Below are 24,886 nucleotides of genomic sequence, written 5' to 3' on the forward strand. Positions count from 1 at the left end.
GTTGAGTTAATGGTGGTGGTGGTAGACATTTTTGCTCCCACCAGATTATGGTACCTGGTGCAGAGGTGAGGATGAAAGTGGAGGAAGTGACTGTCATGTGTGACAGACCTAATATACAGGAGAGAGGGCTGATATAGATGGGGGGAGTTGTACTGAAAGTGATGTATCTGAATCACATAACAAAACCAATAAAGCCACAACAACAAAAACAACAAAAGGAAGATGGAATTATAGGTTTAGGAGGTAGCCAGGAGATAGAAGATAAGAAAAGGGAATGCTGAACCTACAGGATGCATTTAGTGGAGATGTTTGTGGTTCTAAATAACCTAGAGGCTCAAGGGAAAAGTTAATGTAAAGGACCTTCCACAGAACTGCTCTTTGGGGGAGTGGATCTTGATAAGTTTGAGAATATATACATGTGTGTGTTTGTGTGTGGGGGTGTATAGTGGGGAATGAGTGACAATTTAGCTGCTGGACAATTAATGCATCACATTAATACTAATTAAGTGAAGTATCTTTTTTGAGTCTAAAAATATCCTTTAACCCAGTACTATCCAAGGGGTGGTTGGGGTCCCCAGAATCAGCATCATCTGAAAATTTGTCAGAAATGCCAATGTTTGAGCCCACCCTAGTCTTATTCATTCAGACTCTTTGGGACTCTCCAGCAGTTCTCAGGCATGATAACATTTGAAAAGCTTTGTTAAACTTCTGTAATATTATAGGACGCTCAAGTGATGACCCCGACAATGGCAGGGGTTCAAAGGTTATCAGTTGTGCACCTGAATTGTCCTAAATCTTTCTACTGCTCAGTGTTCAAGCCATAGAGTACCTAGGTTTCCTGTAAACAGGTGGTGAGAGCTAGATAAGCCGTCCTACGGGAAGAACTCTCAACACTAAGTGTCCAATACGTGTCTGACAGAAGCCCTTTGGGATAACTTGCTCTACTGGCTGGCAGAGGAGCTCTCAGAGGAAAATGCCACATCTCTGTGCTCATCCCTTCCTCTACGCCGCAGCACCATTCAGCTCGTCAAACTGAAGAACCCTGACAACCTCACGGAGCAGATCCATGAGCTTCTTTCCTTTTGGAAGAAATCACTCCCAACTTCCACCGATAAACTTCGCCTTCTGGCTCGTCATCTACGCAAGATTGGCAGGGGTGATCTTTCAGAAGAGCTCAAATTTAAGTGGGAACATAAAGTGTTCACTGAACTGCAGCAGTGGGTTGATACAGAAGAGTAGGTACTGGGTTGCCCTTTCTTTTTGTCCTAGAAAAACTTTCATGGTTGGATTTTAAAATACTTTCTGTCAACATTTTACTGACAGTTTCCACATAATATTGTTTTAAGTGAATCGATTTGATAGATGTGCTATTAAGAAATCAATGGAGACAAGTGGAGTAGCACTGATCAGACAATAAAAGGCATTCCTGCGTTTGAGTGCTCTTTCCTGGTTCAGTGGTGAGTGTTCTGCAAGCATGATTGCTTTGAGTTCAGCCAAACTAAATAGCATTTGTAATAGAGTTTGCCCTGTTTCATTTTAAGCTGAGATTGCTTTTCAAGTGGAAAGGAAATATATGATGTACAGAATCACTGTTTTTATTGTTATCTGAACAAAATTAAGCCAGTTACCCATGAGTCCAAAACACAATTCACATTATGTAGATATTGCGGAGTTTGTGAGTAACAAACTAGAAAAATTGAATTGCAGAGACCTGATGTTTAAAATAGCAAGTCACTTTAAGAAAACAGAAAAGTTTGAAATAAATTGAAAATAGAATAGCATTCCAGCCATTTACTGCCACTAACTTTTATTTTTTAATTTTAATTTTTTTTACGTGGGCTGGCACCGAGAATCAACCCGGGTCCTCTGGCATGGCAAGCGAGAACTCTGCCACTGAGCCATTGTGGCCCACTGCCACTAACTTTTATTTTATAAAAATTTAGTTTGGGATAGGGAAAATATCACATTTGCATGGTTAGTGAAACGAGGCGGTGCAGAGAAAATGAAGCATCAGGGGAAGACTTCAGGGCCTGTTTAACCCACTTTGGAAAACAACCTGTTTCTAAATCAGTTTAACAGAAGTCTTATTATAAAAGCCCTATATGCTCATCATTTTTTTAATTGTAAAAGACCTCACAAAAACTAAAATAAAAAATAACAATTACTATAATTCCTCTATCTATTGATAATCCTTGTAGTTGTGTTAATGTATAAGCTTTGAGTCTTTGAGAAACCTAAAACATTTGAACTCCCTGAAGCTGCTTGATATAAATAGGGCATTGCATTAGTTTCACAGATTCATTAATGCAAAACCATCAGGGCCTTTATTTTCAAACATTCGTAGCAATTAGTTTCAGTTATTGAATGCTTGGAAATTAAGGAAACTACATGAGAAATTAAACATTTAGATGTCACTCCAATTTAAAGACACGATTTCCTACTACAAATTAACCAGGGACTTAGATATACATTTGCTTATATATGGAGAAGGAAGACTTCAAATGCTAAACACATTCCTATTAAGAAATATTAGATTAATCAAGATTTTTTTTACATGTCAAAAACAAACACTATTTTTATGTGTTCTTGGAATGAAGAAAACAGGCTAGAATGTGCATTGTTTTTCTGACTTCAAAAGAACAAAAATGTAAAGAAGAATATGAAATCTACCTCTAAATCTGCCACTGGAGATGACTATTTGAACCTTTTGGCATATTTTCTTCCACTTTTTTTTCCTAGAAGGAAATGTTTCATTTCCACGTATTCAGAGGGATATAAACACTCATGTGCTCACATGTACACACACACTGAGGCATATACATTCTCTTATACACATTGCCTCACTCACTTATCTCCTCACTCACTCTCACACATCTCCTCATACACACGCTACTTCTTCACTCCCCCATAAACACACTCTCACTCATCCAAACATGCATTTAAAAACACACAAATCCCTTTCCACACCCTTCTCACACCCACAAGCGTGCATGCATACTCCTTACACCCACGCAGTCTTACATCCACCTATATACCCTCACACACACGCACAGTCACAAATACACTCCCTCCCTCTTCTCTATATCACACACACACTCATTCACATCCATACCCTCACAGACACGGCACACCCCTTCACACACACATACCAACTGGACAGTTTCCCTCATAATTAAAAAAGTATATATTATTGTGGCAGTAAAACAATATAGAGATAGACAAAGAAAAAAAATCTATCACTTCTCAGTACCTCCTTTTCCTTAGGAAATCAAAAGAACCAGTCCACTGTGTGATTTGGGTTGGAAATTTTCCATTTCCATTTCTGTGTCTCTGTCTTCTCTCACCCTTAGGTTTTGGTGGGCTGACTTACATGGACCACACTGGTGATGCCTCTTGCTTTTAGTTGGGTTTGACTAATGGGAAGTTTTAGCAAGAGACTGGAGGGGAGGAATGAGAGTGAGTTAGACTGCTCCTCTGTCTTCCTTCCTGTGAATCTGCTGTGGCCAGACTGTGTCACTCCCCAAAGGTCACTGGTCATCTCAGGGAGGCTCCTTTTAGGCAATCCTCTTCCTCTTGTCTCTTCAGTTCTAAGGGTAGGAGCAGCTCCATTGCTACTAGTGGTTCCCCCACACTCTTCCCTCCCTTTTTAGGATGAAGTCTACTCTAATTATTCTAGTTTGAGTGTGTTGTATTTTTCTTATGGTAATCCTGCCATATACACATCCTTGTACTCCTTTCTTATGCTTATAGCAATGTATGCATGTATTTTTTTCCAGAATAAGGGTCACATATTAAGTTTAAATCTTACCTTCTTTTACTTAAATTATGAGCATTTTCTAATGTATATTTTAGTTGCTGCAGAATATCCCACGTCATGACTGTGCCATAATTAATTTTAGTTTTACCTACTTTTGCACAATTTTAAAATGGAATGTTCCAGTATGGATTTTTGCGTGTCTCATTTCTTTCTTTGCTCAACTTTGTGTTGTGGAAATTCATCCATGTTGTTGTCTGGAGCAATAGTTTGTTCATTGTAATTAATGTATGATATTCCATTATATGTATATAGTACAATGTATATATCTATTCCACTCTAGATGGGCATTTGAGCAGATTCCAGTTTGAGACAATCATGAACAGTGCTGTTATGAACACTTTATATGTGCCCTTTGGTGAACATATTATTCATTTCTACTGGACATATTCTTAAAAATGGAATGATTGGGTAACATGATTAATATAACCTTTCCCCTTTCTAGATTCAGGCAGCTTACTTCTTTTCGTAAAAATAATATTAAGATTACCACTCTACTACATAAATACTCGTTTAATTATTATTATTTCATTAAAATAAATTTCCAGAAATAGGATTACTTGCTGTAAACATTTTTAAGATTCTTGATACACATTTCCAAATTGTCATTTTGTAGTCTAATCATCAGATTATAAGTGTCCTATGAAAACACTATTTTTAAGTATATATAAAAGTGAATTTAACTTGGGGCACATAACATGAAATTCTACATCCTAGATAAGTCTGGGGAATCTTCAATTATTCTTTTGAGAAAAACTACATTGGCTTAAATCTTTTCCAGTATTACTTTGCTAATGAATAGAGATCCTCCGTTGATGTTGTCAAATCAAAAGGATCAGTAGGAGAGAGTAGAACTTTCAGGGAAGATTTAGGACTCATGCCTCCTCCAAAATCAGCTAGTGGGCAGGCAGGAACTGTCTGGAACAAATGTTCTGGGACTCTGATAAATGTCTTTATTCTGGGGAAGGATAGAGGAATTGAGAGGTGACTGCTAAGGAAGTAAATGGAAATGTTCTAAAATTGATTGAACATGTCATGGTGAATGCACAACTCTGTGATTTTACTAAAAGCCATTGTACACTTTGGAGGGATTGTATGGCCTGTGAATATATCTCAATAAAGTTGTCTTAAAACAACCAACCAAACAAAGTGTCCAAAGGAGAAACAGCAGACATGTCAAAAGATTCTAGGATGTCAGAGAGCTTATGTTTTCAAAATATAACTCAATTCCATTGAAAGGAATGTCAAATTCATTTATTACATATTGAACAAAAATTCCAGGTCAGGCATGTGTTCAATGCTAAAAGCAGAAAAATGAGCAGGAGCTAATCACTTGAGGTTATGTTTTCTGTTTAAAGGAAGAGTAAATGAATGAGATCACCATATTGTTTGTTGCCTGCTAGGAGCCATACTCTACTCTTCATCCTTTAAAAGTATTTGTTTATTTAACCCTCTGAATGGTCATGTGAGGACTTTTCAGGAATGGCAACTTAGCATTAGAAAGATTAAATGATTTACCCAAGACCACAAATGAACAAGTGACATAGGCATGATTTAATTACAGGTTGCTCTCTTCCTCCTTATCATGCTGCTACCAAGCTAAAGAGAAGAAAGGGAATAGAAATATCTCTTTTCTCCATTATCCTAACCTTTCTTTATTTCCACTTCTCATCTTCCAAATCAACATTTCCAGTTCACATAAGTTGTGCAAATAGATAATAGTTTTGGGGATGGAGATATGGAGATGGGGGAAGTCAGGAGGAGGGAGGGTAGTGTGATATTGACATCAAACGCATTCGAGGCAGAGCCTAATTAATCACTCTAGTTCAAGAGACTGCTAGGTTAGGGCCTACTGCAGATTGACTCCCTGCAAATTGGTGATGTATAAATATTAAGTCCTCTGGAGATAGAGATGAAGAGTAGCCAATAGTTAGAGCTATGTATTAGCTTCCTAGGGCTGTCATAACAAATTACCACAACCTGGTGGCTTATGACAACCACTTTTTTTTCATTCACAGTTCTAGAGATCAGAAATCTGAAACCTAGGTGTCATCAGGGCCATGCTTTCCTGAAGAGTCTATGATTGTCCTTTGCTTCTTCCTAGCTTTTCATAGCTACTGGCAATGTTTGCTATTCTTTCACTGATGGCAGCAAAACTCCAATCTCTGCCTCAGTCTGCACATGCCTTTCTTCCCTCCATGTCTGTCTTTGTGTCTCTTCTCTTCTTGCAAGGACACCAGTCATATTGGATTAAGAACCCACTATCACTCCAGTGTGACCTCACATTAAATTATCTAATTATATTTGCAATGACACTATTTTGAAATAGGGTCACATTCTGTGTTTCCAGCTACTAGGATTTCAACACATCTTTTTTGCAGAATGCAATTCAATCCAAAAACTATTTTGCCACAGTTTAGTTCTCCAGGCAAATGAAAAGTCCTTCAAAATTGTGGCTGAAGCATAGGAAGATGTGGCAATTAAGCAAGCCTTGGGAATCATAACCAACGATTTGATATCATAAAGGAGCAGGAACACTCATCCCATTTCAGGGCCAATCCACACATCTTGAGTAATGCCAATCTCACCAATAAAACCTATTTCTGACATCGTTTTGCTAATTATTGAGCTCCCAATTTCACAAATGAAAAAAATTCTAACATTTATCATTTGAATCAGCAAAATCTGTGGTATTGAACCGCAGTCATCTTGATTAAATACTTATTCTACCTGGAGTGAGAATTTATGACTTGAGCAATTGCCTATAACTAGAATATCGATTAAATCCACACAATGGAATATCGCACTGTGCATTTGGAAGTGTTTTAGAATAAAATAGGAACATTAAAAATAAGTTAGATAGACTTTGAGGATGTCATAATCTAATTTGCAAAATAGCTAAATTCACGGATAAAGTTCTATTTTCCTAATCCTGTGGTTTTCAATGTGGTGCTATTGGCATTTTGAATGGAATATATATGTTTATCACCAGCCTGAACTGGCTCATGCATTGCAGGCCATTTGTCATCCCTGACCTCTGCCTACCAAATGCACAAACTGGACCCCTGGACCTAATGCATGTGAAAAACAAACCCCCTTCCCCATAGTTCCAGTCCAAAGGTTGGGAGGTCAGAGGGAGGGTGTGGATCAATTTTTGGCTTAAATCAGGGAATAAAAGAAAGGGGGAAGAATAAAATAGGGGAAATTTAGGGTGTTATAAGAAACGAGGCCTGACCTTAAAACTTGAACTGTTACAGTGTTTGTAAGAAATGCCAACTGCTGCCTGATGATGTGCCCTGGAGGGATCCCCTCAGAGTCATACCAGAGCTGTGCTGTAGAATGAGAAGTATATCTAAGGCATGAAGTCAGGCTCCCTGAAGTCAAACGAGCCAGAGGTCCGAAGAAGAAGAAAATACCGAGGTCCACTGCAGAGGTTAGGGGCTTGTACCACAGCTTAGCCAAGAATCATTGTGTGATCTGACCTCTATTAGGATGCCCGGGTGCTCCCTACAGAGATCTTGACAGATATCACATCATTTATTCCTCAACTTACCTCCTCTCCCTGGCCTCCTGCACTAGCACTCCCAATTGCCTCTTCTTGCAACCTAGCACACTAAATAGCATTTATTAGGATTATTATTCATTTTCTGTAAACTTCCACTTTGTTGTTTGTCTCCTTCGCTAATGATACACTCTTATGACTTAGAAGTCTGTCTGACATTCAATAAATCTTAGTTTTGCTGCCCCTCACAGTTGAGAAAATTGAGCTACAGTGACATGCAATCATTTGCACAGCCTGTGTCAGAACCCAAATCCCTTAGTCTTACACTTCCATCTTCGTTACCCTCCACCTGTGGGTAACAGCTCTTGGGTCATGTGTTTCCAGGTTCCTGAATTCTTAAGAATGGGTTAGTTGTCCATGAAACCTTGTTCTTAAATCCAGTTGTGGCACTTACCTATTCTGTTGTAACAGCCTATTTATCTGTGTTTTTCTCCAGTTTGCAAGTTCTTTGATGATAGGGATTAAGCTTGTTCACCACTGAATTTTCAGTACCCTGCATAGAGCCCACCACTCAGTAAACAGGCCAGCAATAAGTATTTGTTGAATTAGCGTATGAATAACATCTAGACACTGACATGCCATTAATGCCCTCTTTTCTTGTTCTATCGTTCTTCCGGAAGCGACGCTGTGGGTACAGATATCATGTCTGGGAGGGTAGAAAGTCCTTCAAGCCATAAAAATCTGTCCTGCCATTCATCAGGCTGGCATGCCAGACACAGATAAACCAGCTACAGAGTTAATAGGAATCAATAGCTCACCCAAGGACAGCTAGAAAGCTGACTGCTATTTTCTTACGCTCTAAGAAATTTTGTTCTCTGAAATCAGGAACTTTGCTTCTTGAATCATGTCAGTAAGAATGAAATATTGCTTTCTTGCCTGGAAGATCTAAGTCACTTTGACACAGAAAAACAGTCTCACTTTACAGCACAGTTGCAAAGCCTCAGATAAAAGATTTCTAGACACCATTTTGCACGTCTGTCTTAACATTGTTTCCAAGGCAGCAGGACCCTGGTGCACTTTGTAGTGCAGCCCTAATGCTGACCCCTTTACACACAGCTCTGCTTTTGGTTATCAAAAGACTAAGCTCCATCCTACTCTAAACTCTTAAAATAATTCCCTTTGCCTTTGCCTTTGTTTAGTGAGACACCTGTGATTCCTCTGGTGCACAGTCTCCTTCATTGGAATGAGCCAATAGACTTGACTTGGTCAATTTCAGTGTGACTCTGGTGGTCTTAGGTTAATTAAGCCTGGACACTTATGTGACCCTCCTGTGCTCCAGCCAAGCAGTTTGCAAATTGGCTGAGCATTAGAATCAGCGGTGGAATTAATATACAGATGCCTAGACCCATCCCCAGAAATTCTGATTGAATGAGTCTGGGTTGAGCCTGGGGAGGAAGATTTTTAAGGCTCTCAGTTGATTCTAATTTGCAGCCAGGGTTGGGAATCACTGTTCTAACCAAATGGACCCATCCCTAACATGGAAAAATCTGGAATGGCTGTTAAAATGCAGTTTCATGGGACCACAATTCAGTTCTGTAAATCAGCATTTTTGGCTATAGACCCAAGGAACCATCATTAATCATGAACACCTCAAGTGATATTTACACACACCTTAGGGAAGTTTAAGGACATTTCCTACTGTCTTCTACCTCCACTCCAAAGCCCTCATTCAATTTTAATTTTTATTTTTCACGGTTAGCACAGAACCAAGATTAAATGTAGGATAAAAAGAGAAGGAAACAGAGCAACTCTGGGCTGTGATGAATACAAAGCCTTTTTATTTATTTGTTTCTTTTTCTACACAAGTATTTTGATAATTATTCTTACATTAATGTTTTTTACGGTTTACTTTTAAAAAAAATTTTTATTGAGAAAAATCCATACATGTACAGTTCATATTATACACAATATTATCATATAGTTGTTACTGTTCACCGTGATCATTTTTAGAACATTTGAATCACTCCAGAAAAAGAAATGAAAAGAAAAAAAATAACTCATCCCATAACACTTACCCCATCCCTTTCATTGACCCTCTCAATCCACCCATTTTTTATTTTTTTACCTTTTATCTTCCCCTATTTATTTTTTCTTCACTCATCTGTCCATACCTTGGATAAAAGGGACATCAGACATAGGGTTTTCACAATCACACAGTCACATTGGAAAAGCTATATCATTATACAATCAATAATCAAGCCTACAGTTTCAGGTACTTCCCTCCAGCCACTCCAGTACACCATAAACTAAAAAGGGATATCTATATAATGCATAAGAATAACCTCCAGGATAACCTCTCAACTCTATTTGAAATCTCTCAGCCACTGAAACTTTATTTTGTCTCATTTCTCTCTTCTCCCTTTTAGTCAAGAAGGCTTTCTCATTCCCAGGATGCCAAGTCCTGGCTCATTCTCAGGAGTTCTGTCCCACATTGCTAGGGAGATTTACACCCCTGGGAGTCATGTCCCACATAGAGAGAGGCCACATCTGAGCAACAAAAGAGGCTCTCTGTGGGTGACTCTTAGGCATAATTGTTGCTTCCACGGGACGGGAGCACAAAGGATATTAAAGAATGACAAGAGAGACAGATGGGATCAGGGGTTCTGAAGTTTAGTGATAACAGACAACAGACAGCAGACAACTTTATTCTTAACTGGTTCGTGCTTATATACTGCAGGGTTTATGTGACAAAAAGCATGCATGTATTTCGTGAGAAAACAGAGTTTACTTTTCAGTGTTCACTCCCTACATACTAAAGATAGCCATAAAGAACTTGGGGTTAAGAAAAAACAAACATTCTCTCCCTCCCTGACTGTTCTCCATTAGGCAGATAACAGTCTCCACGGTTTACTGCCGCCAGCTGCAACCCTGAGGCCAGTTGCTCCCAATAAATTCCGCAGGTCTTCCATTAACCCTTGCTCCTACACATAATTATCAGAAGGCTTAGCTTCTCCTTTATAGGAATAAGCTTCATAGGGGTGAATCCCAAAATTGAGGGCCTAGCCTATTGCATTGGTTGTCCCCACTGCTTGAGAGAATATCAGGAATTCCCCAGATGGGGAAGTTGAGTATTTTCTCCTTTTTCTTCCTGTCCCCCAAAGGAATTGCAAATACTGTATTACTCTCTGTCCAAATCATTCTGGGATATAGCAGGGCATCATATTAACCTGTACAAACCAACAAGATCTTATACCCTATTCAAGATTCCATGTCATTACAGTGCTCATGTAAACTGACCATACAAGTTCAATTAGATAATGTGCTACCTAAAGTATACATTTTGCCTCAAATAAAAGTTTCTCCCTTTGGTCTCACACAGAGGTTGAAGCTTGAAAATAAGGACCCTATCATCCTTTACCCAGTATTCTGATCTACCTTAATCCTATCCAGCTCAGCTTCATTCATATCTTTTGACAAAGTCTGCTCACTTTTACAGCTTTTTAAACAGCTGCTGAAAGGGTAATGCTGACCTTCATAGCTTCAGTGCTCTAAATCTGAGACTCAGATATCACATAAACACCTGAAGTTTCAGGGAATGACCAGGTTATACACAACTAGCTCAGTATCTCAGAATTTAGAAATATAAGTTACAACACCTAAATAAATGTGACTGTTATGAGAGCTCACAATCTAGGAACCCTTACAATAGTCCCCGACCTTATAATCTATGCTTTTGACGTCAATTCTGTGAGTCTGCATATGAGTGAGTCACGATAATAATTGTCTTTTTGTTTCTGATATTTTATTCAACATACTATCTTAAGGTTCATTCACCTAGTTGTATGCCTCAGAACTTCACTCCTACTTGCAGCTGCTCCGTAGTCCTTTGTATGTAGAAACCACAGCTCTCTCCTCCATTCTTCAGTCTTTGTACCATTAGGCCACCTCTCTCTATTGGGAATCATGAACACTGCCGCCTTAAACACCAGTGTGCAAATGTCCACTCCTGTCCCCACTCTCAGTTTCTCCAGGTATACAACTAGCAATGGGGTCGCAGGATCATATGGCAAACTCACCCCTAGCCTCCTGTGGAACCACCCTGCCCTCCAGAAGCCTGCACCTTTCTTCACATTTTCTCTTTCTTCACATTTTCTCTAGCACATTTACTTTTGTTTCTCTCTGTTCATTTTTAAACAATTGTATTCGCCCATCATACAATCCAACCAAAGTAAATAGACATGCCTTCACCACCATAACCTGTATGAAGACATTTGCTTTTCTTCTGCACAGAATCCATACCCCTCCCTCATGACCCCTCTCTCATGACCCCTCCCACTTGTTGACATTTAGTTTTCCCATAATGCCTTTGTTACCTTCAGTGGAAGCACATTACAATGTTACTGTTGACTATAGACCCTAGCTTGCATTGATTGTACCTGTACACCACCCAGTTTCAACCCCTTGCAATAGTGATATTCATTTTATTCCCCTCATGCAAAACATTTTAATACTTGTACATTTAATCACCATCATTGTCCACTCTAGGCATTCCTAAGTTATACAGTTTCAGTTTTTATCCTCAAATACAAGTTTTTTTTTTTTTCCTCTTAGTCTACAGTTACCTGTCGAGACAAGTTATCTGTTCTTAAAACTAAGCAGGATGGAGAGAGGAGTAGAGAATTAGGACAGTTGGGAGGTGAAACATTTGATCCAGGCCTCACCTTACAGAGTTTTAGTAATCTTTCTGAATGAAAAGGGCCTTATCATAATCAGAGGGCCATATCATAATCAGAGACCCAAAGCTATTATTATACATTTTAAAATTTGTTCCCATTAATAGATTACATACTCTGTCATACAATATGAATTAATATTTTTATCATTTCTATCATTTTAAAAAGCAAAATTGTATTGCACTGAATTTTTGTGTGCTAAAAGATATTTTATTAAATAAGAACTGTTGAATGCATTGAAATATACTCTAATCTTTTAAGAAATCTTTTTGAACATTTTTACATACGCTGAGGGCCTCAAAAAATGGAAGTGACTCAGGCCTCACTCCACCTGCAAAGCTGTATGCCAGACAAACTGAAACTCTTTAGAAATAGTCACTGCACATGACCAGATATCACCACAAGGGGTCCTCTGTGTCTCAGATAAAAATAAGGACGCAACACAGGCTCTAACAGAAATTCCTATATGTGGATAAAGAACTGTTTCGCATGACACTTACGAAAAAGAAATCATGATGACTTTTAGGGTAGAGGAAATAATTTGACATATCGTAATACAGGTTAATTTAATAGTACATCATTCTATCTTAATGTCTGCTCTAATATTCTCAATTTTCTATTTTCTTTTTGAAATGGGTAAACAAATACAGTCTATAGAAATTGCTGCATTTATAGATGTCTTTATGTTACATTTTATCTTCTAAGATTTTCCTTAATCAAAGCAATTAAAGTGATAATGCAATCCATTTTTGATCGCTGGAACTGTTAAGTGTAATTTTTGAAAATGTCTAGAAATAAAAACTGAAAATTTATACAATGGATAGTACTATTGGATAAATGTACTTTTGACTCATTTCACTTTCTAGTAAAAGTTACTGACTGATAATTTCTTTTTAACAATTATCTTTTAATTTTTGAAAGGTTCTGTTTTCAACACCTTTTGAAAGGTGTTGCTATGGCTTGTTGGTGAATAAAAATGGCTAATATACATTCAAAACTAATTTCTGAATTGGGATCATTATTTTAAAATAATCAGTTGATATATTCAGAATATTTCTAGCATGATCCTTTTTTAAAAGTATATTTCCTAAAATAAGGCTGATTATTACACCTTCCACAAAGCATCTGAAAACACACAAACCAAATATGTTGTGTTGGCAATCAAACAGCTGCTAAACAACAGCAAAAATGAGCACAATGGAAAATAGCTGAATATACAAAAAGGACCTCTAAAATATGATCAATTTTAGTCTTTGCACTAAATTACACTGGAACAAATGAACATCCACATGCAAAAAAAAAAAAAAAAGAATCTAGACATAGACCCTATATCTTTCACAAAAATCAACTCAAAAAGGATCAACTCAAAATCTGAAAATATAAAATTTCTCATAGAAAACATCAGAGAAAATATAGCTGACTTTGGATTTGGTGATGACATCTTAGATATAACCCCAAAAGTGCAAACCATGAAAGAAAAATATTGCTAAGTTGGACCTCATTAAAATTTAAAACTTCTGCTCTGTGAAGGACACTGTTAGGAAAATGAACAAACAAGTCACAGACTGGGAGAAAATATTTACAAAATAGTTATCTGACAAAGGGCTTGTATCAATATATATATAGAACCCTTAGAACTCAATGATAGAAAAACAAATTACCCAATTAAAAAATGGACAAAAGAGCTAAGCAGATACCTCATCAAAGACAAAATACAGATGGCAAATTAGCATGCAAAAAATGCTCGATATCATATATTATTAGGGAGTTGCAAATTAAAAAAACAATGAGAGATCACTATACACCTATTAAAATGGTATAATCCAAAAGACGAATAACACCAACTGCTAGAGAGGATGTAGAGGAACATGCACTCTTATTCACTGCTGCTGGGAATACAAAACAGTACAGCCACTTTTGGAGACAGGTCAGCAGTTTGTGATATAGTTAAACATAGGCTTATCATATGATCCAGCAATTGTGCTCCAAAGTATTTACCCAAAGAAGTTGAAAACTATGCCGACAATAAAACCCACACATTAATGTTTATAGGAGCTTTTTTTCAGGATTGCTAAAATTGGAATTACCCAAGATTCCAATAAGCAAATGGTGGCTTATACATACAAAGGAATATTATTCAGCAATAAAAAGAGCTATCAAGCCACAAAAATAATGGACGAACATTAGCTTTACGTTCCTCAGTGAAAGAAGCTACTCTGAGTAGACTATATCCTGTAAAACTCTAAACTGTATGACATTGTAGAAAAGGCAAAACTATACAGTCAGTAAAAAGATCAGTGGTTGCAGAAGTGCAGGAAGAAAGAGAGAGGGATGGATATGTGGAGGAGCACAGGGGAATTTTAGGGCTCTAAAACTACTCTGTATGATACCATAATGGTGGATACATATAATACACATGTTCAAAAGCTATAAAACTGCATACATGTGGACATATCGTAGATTGAATTGTGTCCTGTGCTTTGGACAGGTTATTGCTCTTGATCTACATTCTGGTAGGTGTTGACCCATTGTAAATCAGATTTATTTAAGATATTACTTAGAGTTAAGGTGTGCCCCAACTGAATCAGGCTAAGCTTTAATCTAGTTACTGAAGTCCTTTATAAGCAGAGAAGTCATGGGGAGCAGCTACAAGTTGGAAATCAACAGAAACCATAAAGAATGTGCATTGACACGTGAAAGAAAAGCCAAGGAATCCCAATGATGGCCAGCTAGCCAGAAGATACTAATACTGTGAGGAAGCAAATCTGCTAACCTTTGAGCCCTTGAGTCAATAAATTCTTGTTGTTAAGCCAGCCCTTTGTATGGAATCTTTTTTTAGAAGTCAGGAAACAAAACTTGTAATAGTGAACTTGGATATTTAGCTAAGGGGGTTTCAAGCTAAGTGTGTAAGATGCATCCTGGTTTCTCCTTGCAGTTTATACTAAAATGCAAGAGGAAAGGGATTATCTGAGAACTGAACTCTTAAGCACAAAGAAATCAGAAATTGATGGCTTGGAAATTTCTGAGCTGTCTAGGTAGTATGCTCTGAGACTAATGCCAGAAGTCTTTCTCAGGGATCTCTCTGAGCATTCCAGAAGTGAGTCCCTTTAGGACAGGGTTCCATGTAAGGACTTGACTGAACAAACCTTTGCTAAAGGAGGTGTGAATGAACGTGAACCATTCAGCCATTTCAGTGGAAGTCAGGATTGGAAATGAAATAATCAAGGAACTGTGGAAAGTCCTATTATCTGACAGTTTGGACCTGCTTGAACTAGATGCAGAACTGACATGACGTTTGCAAAATTTGGATAAGCAGAACCATTGTCAGCTCAGATGGAAAGTAACAGAAAAGGGACAAATTGAAAAAAGGAAGGACTTCAGGGTAGAACCATGGAAGCAGAGGTCTGGACTCTCCTTGGGCCAAGAGAGTAGGCCAACCCGCATGTATGGAAGAGGCAGGTCTGCTCCTGGTCTTGGAGGGACATGATATCTGCCCTAATACTTATAAGGGGTGGGCCTTGCACCCCATTGTTCAATGAGAGTGCTGCCACTCCAATGCTTGGAGATGGTGAGGCCTGTGCTCTGGAATTCATGCAGAGCTTGGTCACCGTCTTGATGATCAGAGAAGGCGGAGCCGTTACCCTAGTGTTTGGGGAGAGGCTGGCCACTGCACAAGTGCTTGGAAGGGTTGGGGCTGCTGCTATTGACAAAATATCAATAGCTAGATGCCTCTCAGATCTTGAGAGCTATTGGAGTTTTCCCTGCTGGTTTTCAGACTTGTGTGGGACTCTTGACCCCCATTTCCCTCCCAATTTCTCCCTTCAGGAATGAGAATATTTATCCTATGGCTGTACTAGAATAATGGAAGCAGACAATTTCCTATTTAGAAAGGAACTTTTACAGATCCACAGAACGAAATTTTGCCCCAGGAAGGACCATATCCTTAATATGAGACTTTGTATGTAACACTTTTACTGAAATGACATATGGCTTTCAGGGTATTATGAACAATGAATGTATTTTGCTTATGGGAAGAGCATGTCTTTTTGGGGTCCAGAGGGTGGACTGTAGTTGACTGAATTGTGTTCCTTAGTTTTGGTGTGTTCTTGGCCTTGGTCTGCATTTTGGTGAGTGTGGACCCATTGTAAATTAGATCTCTTCAAGATCTTCTTTCAGTCAAGGTATAGCCCAACTGAATCAGGTTGCATTTTAATATGGATTACAGCATTTGTTTATAAGTAGAAAAAAATTCAGATGGAGGGATAAGCCATGGGGAGCAGCCAGAAGCTGAAGGTCAACAGGAACTGGAAGAGGAAGGAGAAGATGCTACCATAGACATAGCCATGTGATGGAAAAGCCAAGGAACTGTAAAGATTACTGACCAGTCAGAATATAGTAACCCTGGGAGGAAGCAAGCCTTCTCACCTCTGAAGCTGTGGGCCAATAAATTCCTGTTGTTAAAGCAACCCATTGTTTGGTATTTATTTTAGCAACCTGGGCATGGAAACAATACACAAAGAATGAGCTCTAATGTAAAGTATGATCTTTAGATACTAATAATAGTTCATCAGGTATACAAATGTACCACACTAATACTGTATGTTAATGACGGGGGAACTATATGTGGTGCAGAGGAGGTATATGGGAAGTGTCTATACTTTATCTGCAACTTTTATACAAACCTGAAACTGCTCTAAAAATAAAGTTAATGATTCAAAAAATATGATCAATTATTCTAATATATTTGCTGCTCCTCTTTGTAGATGGATTTTGCTTTCCTGACCCATTGATGTTATCCTTGATCATATGATTTAGATTTCCCAGTAAAATATGAGTGCTACTTTTGAAATGAAGTTTTAAGAGCTATTAAGCACTTCACTCATGTTTTTATTCTTTCAGTCTTGAGACCAGCAATGTCTCAGTTAGGAGTCTTCCAGCAGCCTGGGTCCTGGAACCAAGAACAGACTCATATCCAACACATAGCGTGACACATAATGTTTAAGTTTCCTAGTCTGCTCCAGCAATACCATGGAGTGGGTTGGCTTAAACAATGGAAATTTATTAGCTTACAGTTTTGAGGTCAGGGCAATGTCCAAATCAAGGCATCATCAAGGTCATGCTTTCTTCCTGAAGACTGGCTGTTAGTGATCCTTGGCTCCTCTGATTCATGATAAGGCACATGTCAGTGCCTTCTGGTATCTCCCTTCTCTTTTGGGTTTTGTTGTTTTCAGCTTCTTGCTTCCATTACTTTCTCCCTCACTCTGTCTGTAGTTATTCCACTTATAAGCGACTCTGTAATAGGGTTAAGACCCATCCTGAATGAGGTGGTCATGTTAGCTGAAGTACCTCATCAAAAGTTTCTACTTACAATGGATTTATATCAATAGGGATGGTTTATATTTAAAAACATGTTTTTATGGGGTACATACAGCTTCAAATCATCATGCATAGCATATCATGACACAGAGAATGAATGAAAAATAGATTTTTGTTCTTTTAATCCACTATTATTTTTATTGATACAATTAATTTTCCAAGAAAAAGAAGGAAGCAAAATAATTGACTTTCAATGCTATCAAACTTCAATGCTGAGAAAACAGAGTAGAGTTGTGAGCTCTAGAAGCAAGGCAAATAGAAGAAAAATTGATGAGAAGGCAAATACAAATGCAAAGATTGGAATCAATGTTAACTTAGCAGCAAAACTACTGCAGCAACTGGAGGAAATTAGAAAGATTAGATGGATATAAGCCCAGATATTATGCAACTGTGGAAAAATAAATTATACCAATTTATTGAGTGTCAATTATGTGGCAAGTATTTTTTATATATTATTTTCTTTCATTCTCTTAATGAGAATGAAACAACCTTCAAATGGATAGTATTATTTTTCATTTATACACGATGTAACAGATTTTAAAATGTTCATTCATTTATCTTTTCCCTGTTCTTTTGCTTACTTATCCACTCATTCATAATTAATTTAACAAATATTTTTAAGCCTATATTCTCTACACTCCATTCTTTCATAGACAGAAGTATATAAGGCTTCCATGTACTCCCCCACCCCAATGTACATGCCCTGTATAGTCCCAAGAAATGTGGATATGATGGATTTAAATCCTGGGATTAATTTATATTATATGACAAAACTGACATTAAGATACGGAGATTGTTTAAGTGGGCATGACCTAATCACATAGCCCTTTCTTTGGCTGGTATCTGAAGGAGAAGCCAGGGAAACTTGATGCATGAAAGAGATTGCAGATAAAAGGAAGTTTGATTGCCCATTCCTGAGATGGAGGGGGCCACATGGCAAGGATCTGAGATCAGCCTCTAGGAGAAGAGAGAGATCCCCATTCACAGTTAGCAAGACAAATGTAAGGACATTAATTCTGCCAGTAATCTGATGGATCTTGAACTCAATCTTTCTCCAGTCCTGTCTCCAGATGAGGAAGCAACTGGCCAATACCTTGATTTCTGCCTTAGGACATCCTGAGCAAAGGGCTTAGGTAATAATGTGCCAGACTTCTGATACATGGAACTATGAGCTTATAAAAGGGTGTTTTTCTAAGCCACAATATATGCAGGAATTTGTTATATGGCAATAGAAGACTAATGCACTCTTTCTAGGCTGATAGCTTCAAGTCACTAATAAAGTCTAATTCATGTTCAGAATTATTTGGTTAAGAAGGCAGAGGAAGTATGAAAATACAGTTTAGAAATACATTCAGTCAATAAAGAATAAAGCATAAAAAAGAGGAAATAAAGAAAAAATGTTGAGAGAGCATTATACTGTAGGTCTTTTAGCTTACTTCTAAACTCTAAAGCTTATAATTATACTTTCTATGATTCTGTGACCTCTCAAGTCCCTTATTTTACAAAGTTATTTTATAAATTTTATTAACTTCCCGCAATATACTAATGAGTTTTTGTTGATATGGGTGAACATTTATGGCAGTTTTGCTCTAACCAATAGTCTATGACTTTGAACATGAAATATTTTCCAGGGCCAAGAGTCAGTTAATCGAGACATTTCCACTTTGGGAAACTTGTCATGCCTATACAACTCTCTGCAGCAGTTGGGCAACCTTCTTAATTCTTTCCCAGTCTCTGGAGACTCTAAATTCTATTCAAAAGCTTTTCTCATGAGAAGAGTGTGAGCAAATATATAGTGGTACCTTCACCACTATAGTCTTTTATTGTAATGCACATAATTGCTACAATGTATATAACCTTGACTTCTCCCCACTTATGTTTTTCTCTGCTCTTATTTAGGTATCATAGGTTCATTGACTTTTTGAGCTTGATTTGACATGTCTTCATGATTTTGGTGCAAGATATTCAATCTTAGTATTCTTCTGTAAGAAAAGCTTCCTGAACATTTTTTCTCTTTGTCTATTTATAAAAATGCATCTATAATAAAATAAATGGAAAATAAATTACCTTTATTTTAAGCGTGTTCCTTTATTTTAAGAGAATTCTAAGATGCATTCTAAATATTTCTTGGTATTATCAGAGGGGTTTGGATACTGTGTAAGAGGGTTTAAACACCGTGGCCTCTGAAGCTTACTAAGTCTATAAATAGAAAATTAAGACACAAAAACATCAAACTAGTCATCCAACCTATAATGCAATGAAATGAAATCTTATAATGAGAAATTATTCTAAGCTTATCAAGTAATAGATCTTCTTCTAGAGTCTCCCTTGAATTCTCTTTCACTATCTATAATTTATGATAAATACTTATGTCAAGGTGCCAAGAATAAAATTATTAAGATATCAAAATATCTGCTTGTAACCAGGTCTTGAACCAAGCACATAGAGAGTGGTTTTCCCTTGGGAATTCACTAAGACAACAACATCAACGGTAATTTATATCAATGATAAACAGAGACTAGATCAAACAAGGTTATGATTGATTTAAATAAGGTAAAAAAGTAAAAAAAAACAAGGTCCAGTATCTTAAGTGATGACAAGGCTAAATGGATCATTGATCACAAAATTGTCACAGGAAGTTTTTTCTGTGATCACTTTCATTGTCTCATATTGAGATCGATATAGATGGATGGCTTGATCTCTGCCAGCTATCAGTAAAGCTGCCTAGAGTTTGGAAAACAACTATGTTTCATATCATGGGCCAATTCCAACCCCTTGGCAATCACTGTCCAGAAATTTGTAGAGAGGATTCTGAGGCAGTGTGTCCTATGCCATTTAAAGGTGAAGGAAAGATGATGATGGTGTGATGTCTTGTGCATCACATATCTGAAAAAATGCGATTTTAAGACTATTTGATAGAATACTTGTCTTCACTTCCAGGATTTGCCCAGAAAGTTTGAAAAACTTACATATAAAAAGGTATAGATTTATAGATACAGAGTCAGACCTTCTTGTAGGTTGCAGGTAGTGGGCAGGTATGAGGACATTTTGGCTTCTCTCAATTCTTGCTGCAAAAGAGGTTACTAAAATTGCATACTTGTGAGTCTACTCTTTTTGATAGTCCTTAATATCACTAAAAGTTTTTATGCAGCACCTGTGAAACTCACTACCTGGCCATTTTAGAAGAACATTGTGAATAGAAAAATATTACTGGTATTATCATTACTGATGGAAAAAAGATGAATAAAGGGATAAGTCCATTTTTTAGTCTAGGATAAAGATAACTTTTTATTGGAATAAGAAAGGCCAAATGGCAATCCCTCAGATTTAAAAAGTGTTTCCCAGTTAGCCTGGCAGTGATCCCAGGCCCAATTTCTGAGAAAGCCTTAATCACCTTTTGCTTACAATATATGCCAATTTAAATATGGTCTGTCCCAGCTGAAACCCAGCTGGAGAAGAAGCCATCAATTAACTCCTCATCTCACTTCACCTGCCATGCTGCTTAGCCCTGGCTGGGAAGCTGCTGCTTAGAAAATGCTGCTGGGATGGGCAACCAAAAGGTTTTTTTAGCATTTCCACTTATAGGAAGGGTCTCCAGCTAGATCGTATTCTCCTTGAGAACTAGAAATGTTTTATCTCCATGGCTGAGGGAAAATAAAAGAGACTATTCCTCTTTATACTGTTACCTTTGCAAGGATTATTTGGCTTTGACATACATTGGTCCCTCTCATCCATCCTTCTGTCCTTTCATTCAACTACCACAATAAGCAATAAACATTTTATTGAGCATCTAATATTATCAGTCATTGAGAGATAAATAAATTTATGGTTTTGTCCTTAAGATCATACTTTAGAGTAGGAGAATTATAACGTAATTATTAAGTGCTAGGATGGAGACATTTGCAAGGTTCACTGTGGATAGAAATGAGGGGAATGCTACTTTTCTCATCAAGGAGATTATGCACACAGAACTAACATGAATTGAGCACAATGAGTTTGTCAGGCAGACAAGGTGGAAGGGGTTCCCTGTTATGATGATCATTCTGTGCAAAGGCATGGAGGCATGAGACAGCATGGCTTATGGTAGGATGTCACAAGATCTCAGATTTCCTAAAGGTATCTCACAAGAGCATTGCTCTCCTTCCATTTCGGTTTTCTGTAGATAGGTCAGTCATGCAATTAGCATCTACCCAGGGTTCAGAGGAAAAAGTTTTGAATAATAAAAAAAACAAAATGTCAGTGCTTTTGTAGAAAATGTCACTTTGGAGCAAGCTTTTCTTGTAAATTAGAAGGTAAAGTACAGGGAATGCATGGCTGACTTTATAAAGGTCACTACAATTGAATGATGATTTCTCATTGATGGGAAGCACCTTTACTTGAAGCTAAGTAAGTGAGAGCAGGAGTGAGTCTCTTCCTGAGCTCTGGCACAGTCATAAGACTGAAGGACGTGGTCTCTGTTTTGTGGTCTTTATAAATCTGTTTTGTTCACTAATCTGATTAATTGAATGCCAGAGAGCTGCTTGTAAGCACATCCATCTCTCCCCAGACCCCACAAGGATGCTTCCTTGGCAGCTGGAAAGTCAGGGGCATACCTGCAGTGACATTTGCATCAAAAGCAACAATAACATGCAGCTTGGAACCTGCCAGGCACAGTTAGCAAGCATCAGAGGAAAAGCACTTCTCCATTCAGCAGTTTGTAGCCTGAGGCTCACTGGGCAAACTGGGAATGTACTCTCTTGGATAGACTAGGATGATAGCCAGTAAATAGATGAAAATTTTTAGATATCTTTTCTATTTGAGAAGACAACAAAATAAAACATGACGGGTGGTTCAGTGGTAGAATGCTCACCTTCCATGAGGGAGACCAAGGTTCGATTCCTGTACCAGGCACCACCCCCCCCAATAAAATAAAATAAAACGTGAGTTAGTGGTGATCTTTCCTTCATGATCAATCCCCATGATCTCTTCTGAACTCATTTTATTTCTTGTCCCTGTCACCTTTTTGGCTGCTTACTCATATGCTGCTTTGTGATTTTTTTTACATTATTAAATATTTATATTATTACTATTTATAATATTTATCAATACTAAAGTATTCATAGATTATTCACATAGCCTTTCTAGGTGTTCCTTTCTCATTTTTTCCCCAACAAAGTCATAAATTTTGGGGATCAAGGACTATTGTTCCACATATTCCTAAATCTTTCATATGGACCAGAAAAAGATAAATGCCAGAAACATCTCATGACCTTAGGTAGCAGTGCTGGTATGAAACTGCTATGTACCCCAGAAAAGCCATCTTCTTCTAATCCAATCTTGTGGGTACAGACCTTTTGTGGGTTGCACCTTTTTATTAGGTTGTTTCATGGCGATGTGACCCACCCATTTGTGGGTGGGACATTTTGACTAGGTTATTTCCATGCAGATGCAATCCACCCAATTGTGGGTGAGACTTTTTGATTAGATGGAGATGTGACCAGCTTATTCAAGGTAGGTCTTAATAGACTTGCTGGAGTCCCTTAAAAGAGCTGATACTGAGAGCCAAGAGAGTTTAGATGCTTGAAGACAGACAGAAAAAGCTCAGAGAGGAAGCCACAGGAACCAGAAGCTGAAAGCAATGAAACCAAGGAGCAAAAGGCCAGCAGACATCACCATGTGCCTCCCCATATAACAGAAAGCCCAGACGTGCTCAGCCTTTCTTAAACAAAGTTATCCTCTTATTGATGCCTTAATTTGGACATTTTCATGGCCTTAGAACAGTGACTTTGTAACCTAATAAATTTTCTTTGTAAAAGCCAATCCATCTCTGGCATATTGCATTCCAGCAGCATTAGCAAACCAAAAAGGTTGCTCAGGAACTACTCTCTAGATTTGGATCAAGTGAATTTTAGACCACGCTGGAATAGTGTGACGGTGAGGTTCTGGTGTCAACTCGGCCAAATGATTATGCCTAGCTGTCTGGTCAGGCAAGCATGGCCTGACCATTGTTGCAAGAATATTTCATGGTAGGCTGATCAAATCAGCAGTCAGTTGATTGCATCTGTGACTGATTATATCTGTGATCAACTAAGGTGTGTCTCCCACAACGTGATAATCCAATCATTTGGAGGCTTCTAGGGAAGAAGAGAGACTCAGTGCTTCTTCAGCCAGTGAGCCTCTCCTATGAAGTTCATCCAGACCCTTCACTGGAGCCACCAGCTTCACAGCTTGCCCTACAGATTCTGGACACTTCCATTCCCGTGGTGGCATGAGACACCTTGATAAATCTCTTATTTATAGACCCTTCCTATTGGTTCTGTTTCTTTAGAGAACCCTATCATAGATTTTACAGCATTCCATTGGGTCCTCATACATCCTTTGTCCTATTTTGGCTTCTTCTGGATAATTTTGGAATATTCAGAATAAATATTTGTTGAACAACAAAATAAATGAAAGAGTGAGACCCATATGGCAGTCTTGCTGTGGCTCAAAAAATATAGAATTATTTGGATAGACGAGAAAAATCTTTGGGGAAACTTTATTAGATCAAAAGGCTTAAAAAGGAGAAAGAGTAATTTCTCCAACCTCTTATCTAGTGCACAAGATGTTGTAACTTAAACTTTCCTCATGACAATGCCTTGTTATAATTCTGTAAAACTTAGGAGAGCATTCTGACCTGACTCCTTCACCCTCCCCTTATGTATCACCCACTTCTTTACTGAAAGTAGTGTATTTCTCCCAGTTTTTTTCCTCTTTCCCAGTGCTGCATTTCAAGAACATTTTACTCCAGCTTTATTGTCTGCTTTTCTCTTTTTTATCCTAAATGTTACAGTTACTTATAAATTCTACTTACAGCATCCAAGAGCTCATTATAAAGTAGACATAATATTAACACTGCCAAGATTGCATCTTTCTTTGAAGTTTTAGAACATTCATGAACCTCTTAATATACTTTAGAATAATTTATGAATAGAAACTATGTGTTTTAGGAAGAAAATAGTGCTTTGAGCTTTATAATTATTTGATCACTGTACAAATGGATAGTTACTATGTCAGTTTACTGATTAAGGAAGATTTATTCACCTAATATCAATTGAATAGACGATATAAACATAAAAATAATAGTTAACATTTATTGAGTTCTTGCATCTTCTAATTACTTTACATGTTTTACATTTATGCCTCCTCACAAAATACCCTAGGAGGTAAGCACTATTTTTATAGCACTATACTATAAGTAAGTACTATTTTTATTATTATATAGAAAATGATTGAGTTATAGGGAAGTTGAGTAATTTCAAGTTCTCATAGTATATAGTGGAGTCAAGATTCAAATCTAGGTATTTTGACTTAGGAACTCATGCTCTAGTTTGGGTTTTAGGAGCTGTTTTCTTGAGCTTACAAAAGCTGACTGTAAAATTTTCAGGAATTGTATGAGCAGTGGATGTATTGGTAGTTTGAATTTGGTCATGGTGGGTATGG

The 24,886-nt window shown here is 37.7% G+C and overlaps 1 protein-coding gene across 6 annotated transcripts in view; it reads left to right on the top strand.

Moving 5' to 3' along the window:
* Positions 1-24,886, top strand: part of DTHD1 (death domain containing 1) — a 109,228-nt gene that overhangs the window by 82,123 nt on the left and 2,219 nt on the right. For 4 of the 6 annotated variants that reach the window (XM_077136565.1, XM_077136567.1, XM_077136569.1 and 1 more), the window contains one exon: positions 920-1,431. The exons of 1 other annotated variant lie outside the window; for it this stretch is intronic. In XM_077136565.1, the coding sequence (XP_076992680.1) occupies positions 920-1,239 (320 nt within the window). In that variant the 3' untranslated portion in view covers positions 1,240-1,431. Of the gene's footprint in view, positions 1-919; positions 1,432-19,324; positions 19,452-24,886 lie in introns of those variants that run through there. One more of the 6 variants, XM_077136571.1, reaches the window with a different exon arrangement.

The sequence above is a fragment of the Tamandua tetradactyla genome, chromosome 19 (genome assembly GCF_023851605.1).
Source record: "Tamandua tetradactyla isolate mTamTet1 chromosome 19, mTamTet1.pri, whole genome shotgun sequence".
NCBI lineage: Eukaryota > Metazoa > Chordata > Mammalia > Pilosa > Myrmecophagidae > Tamandua > Tamandua tetradactyla.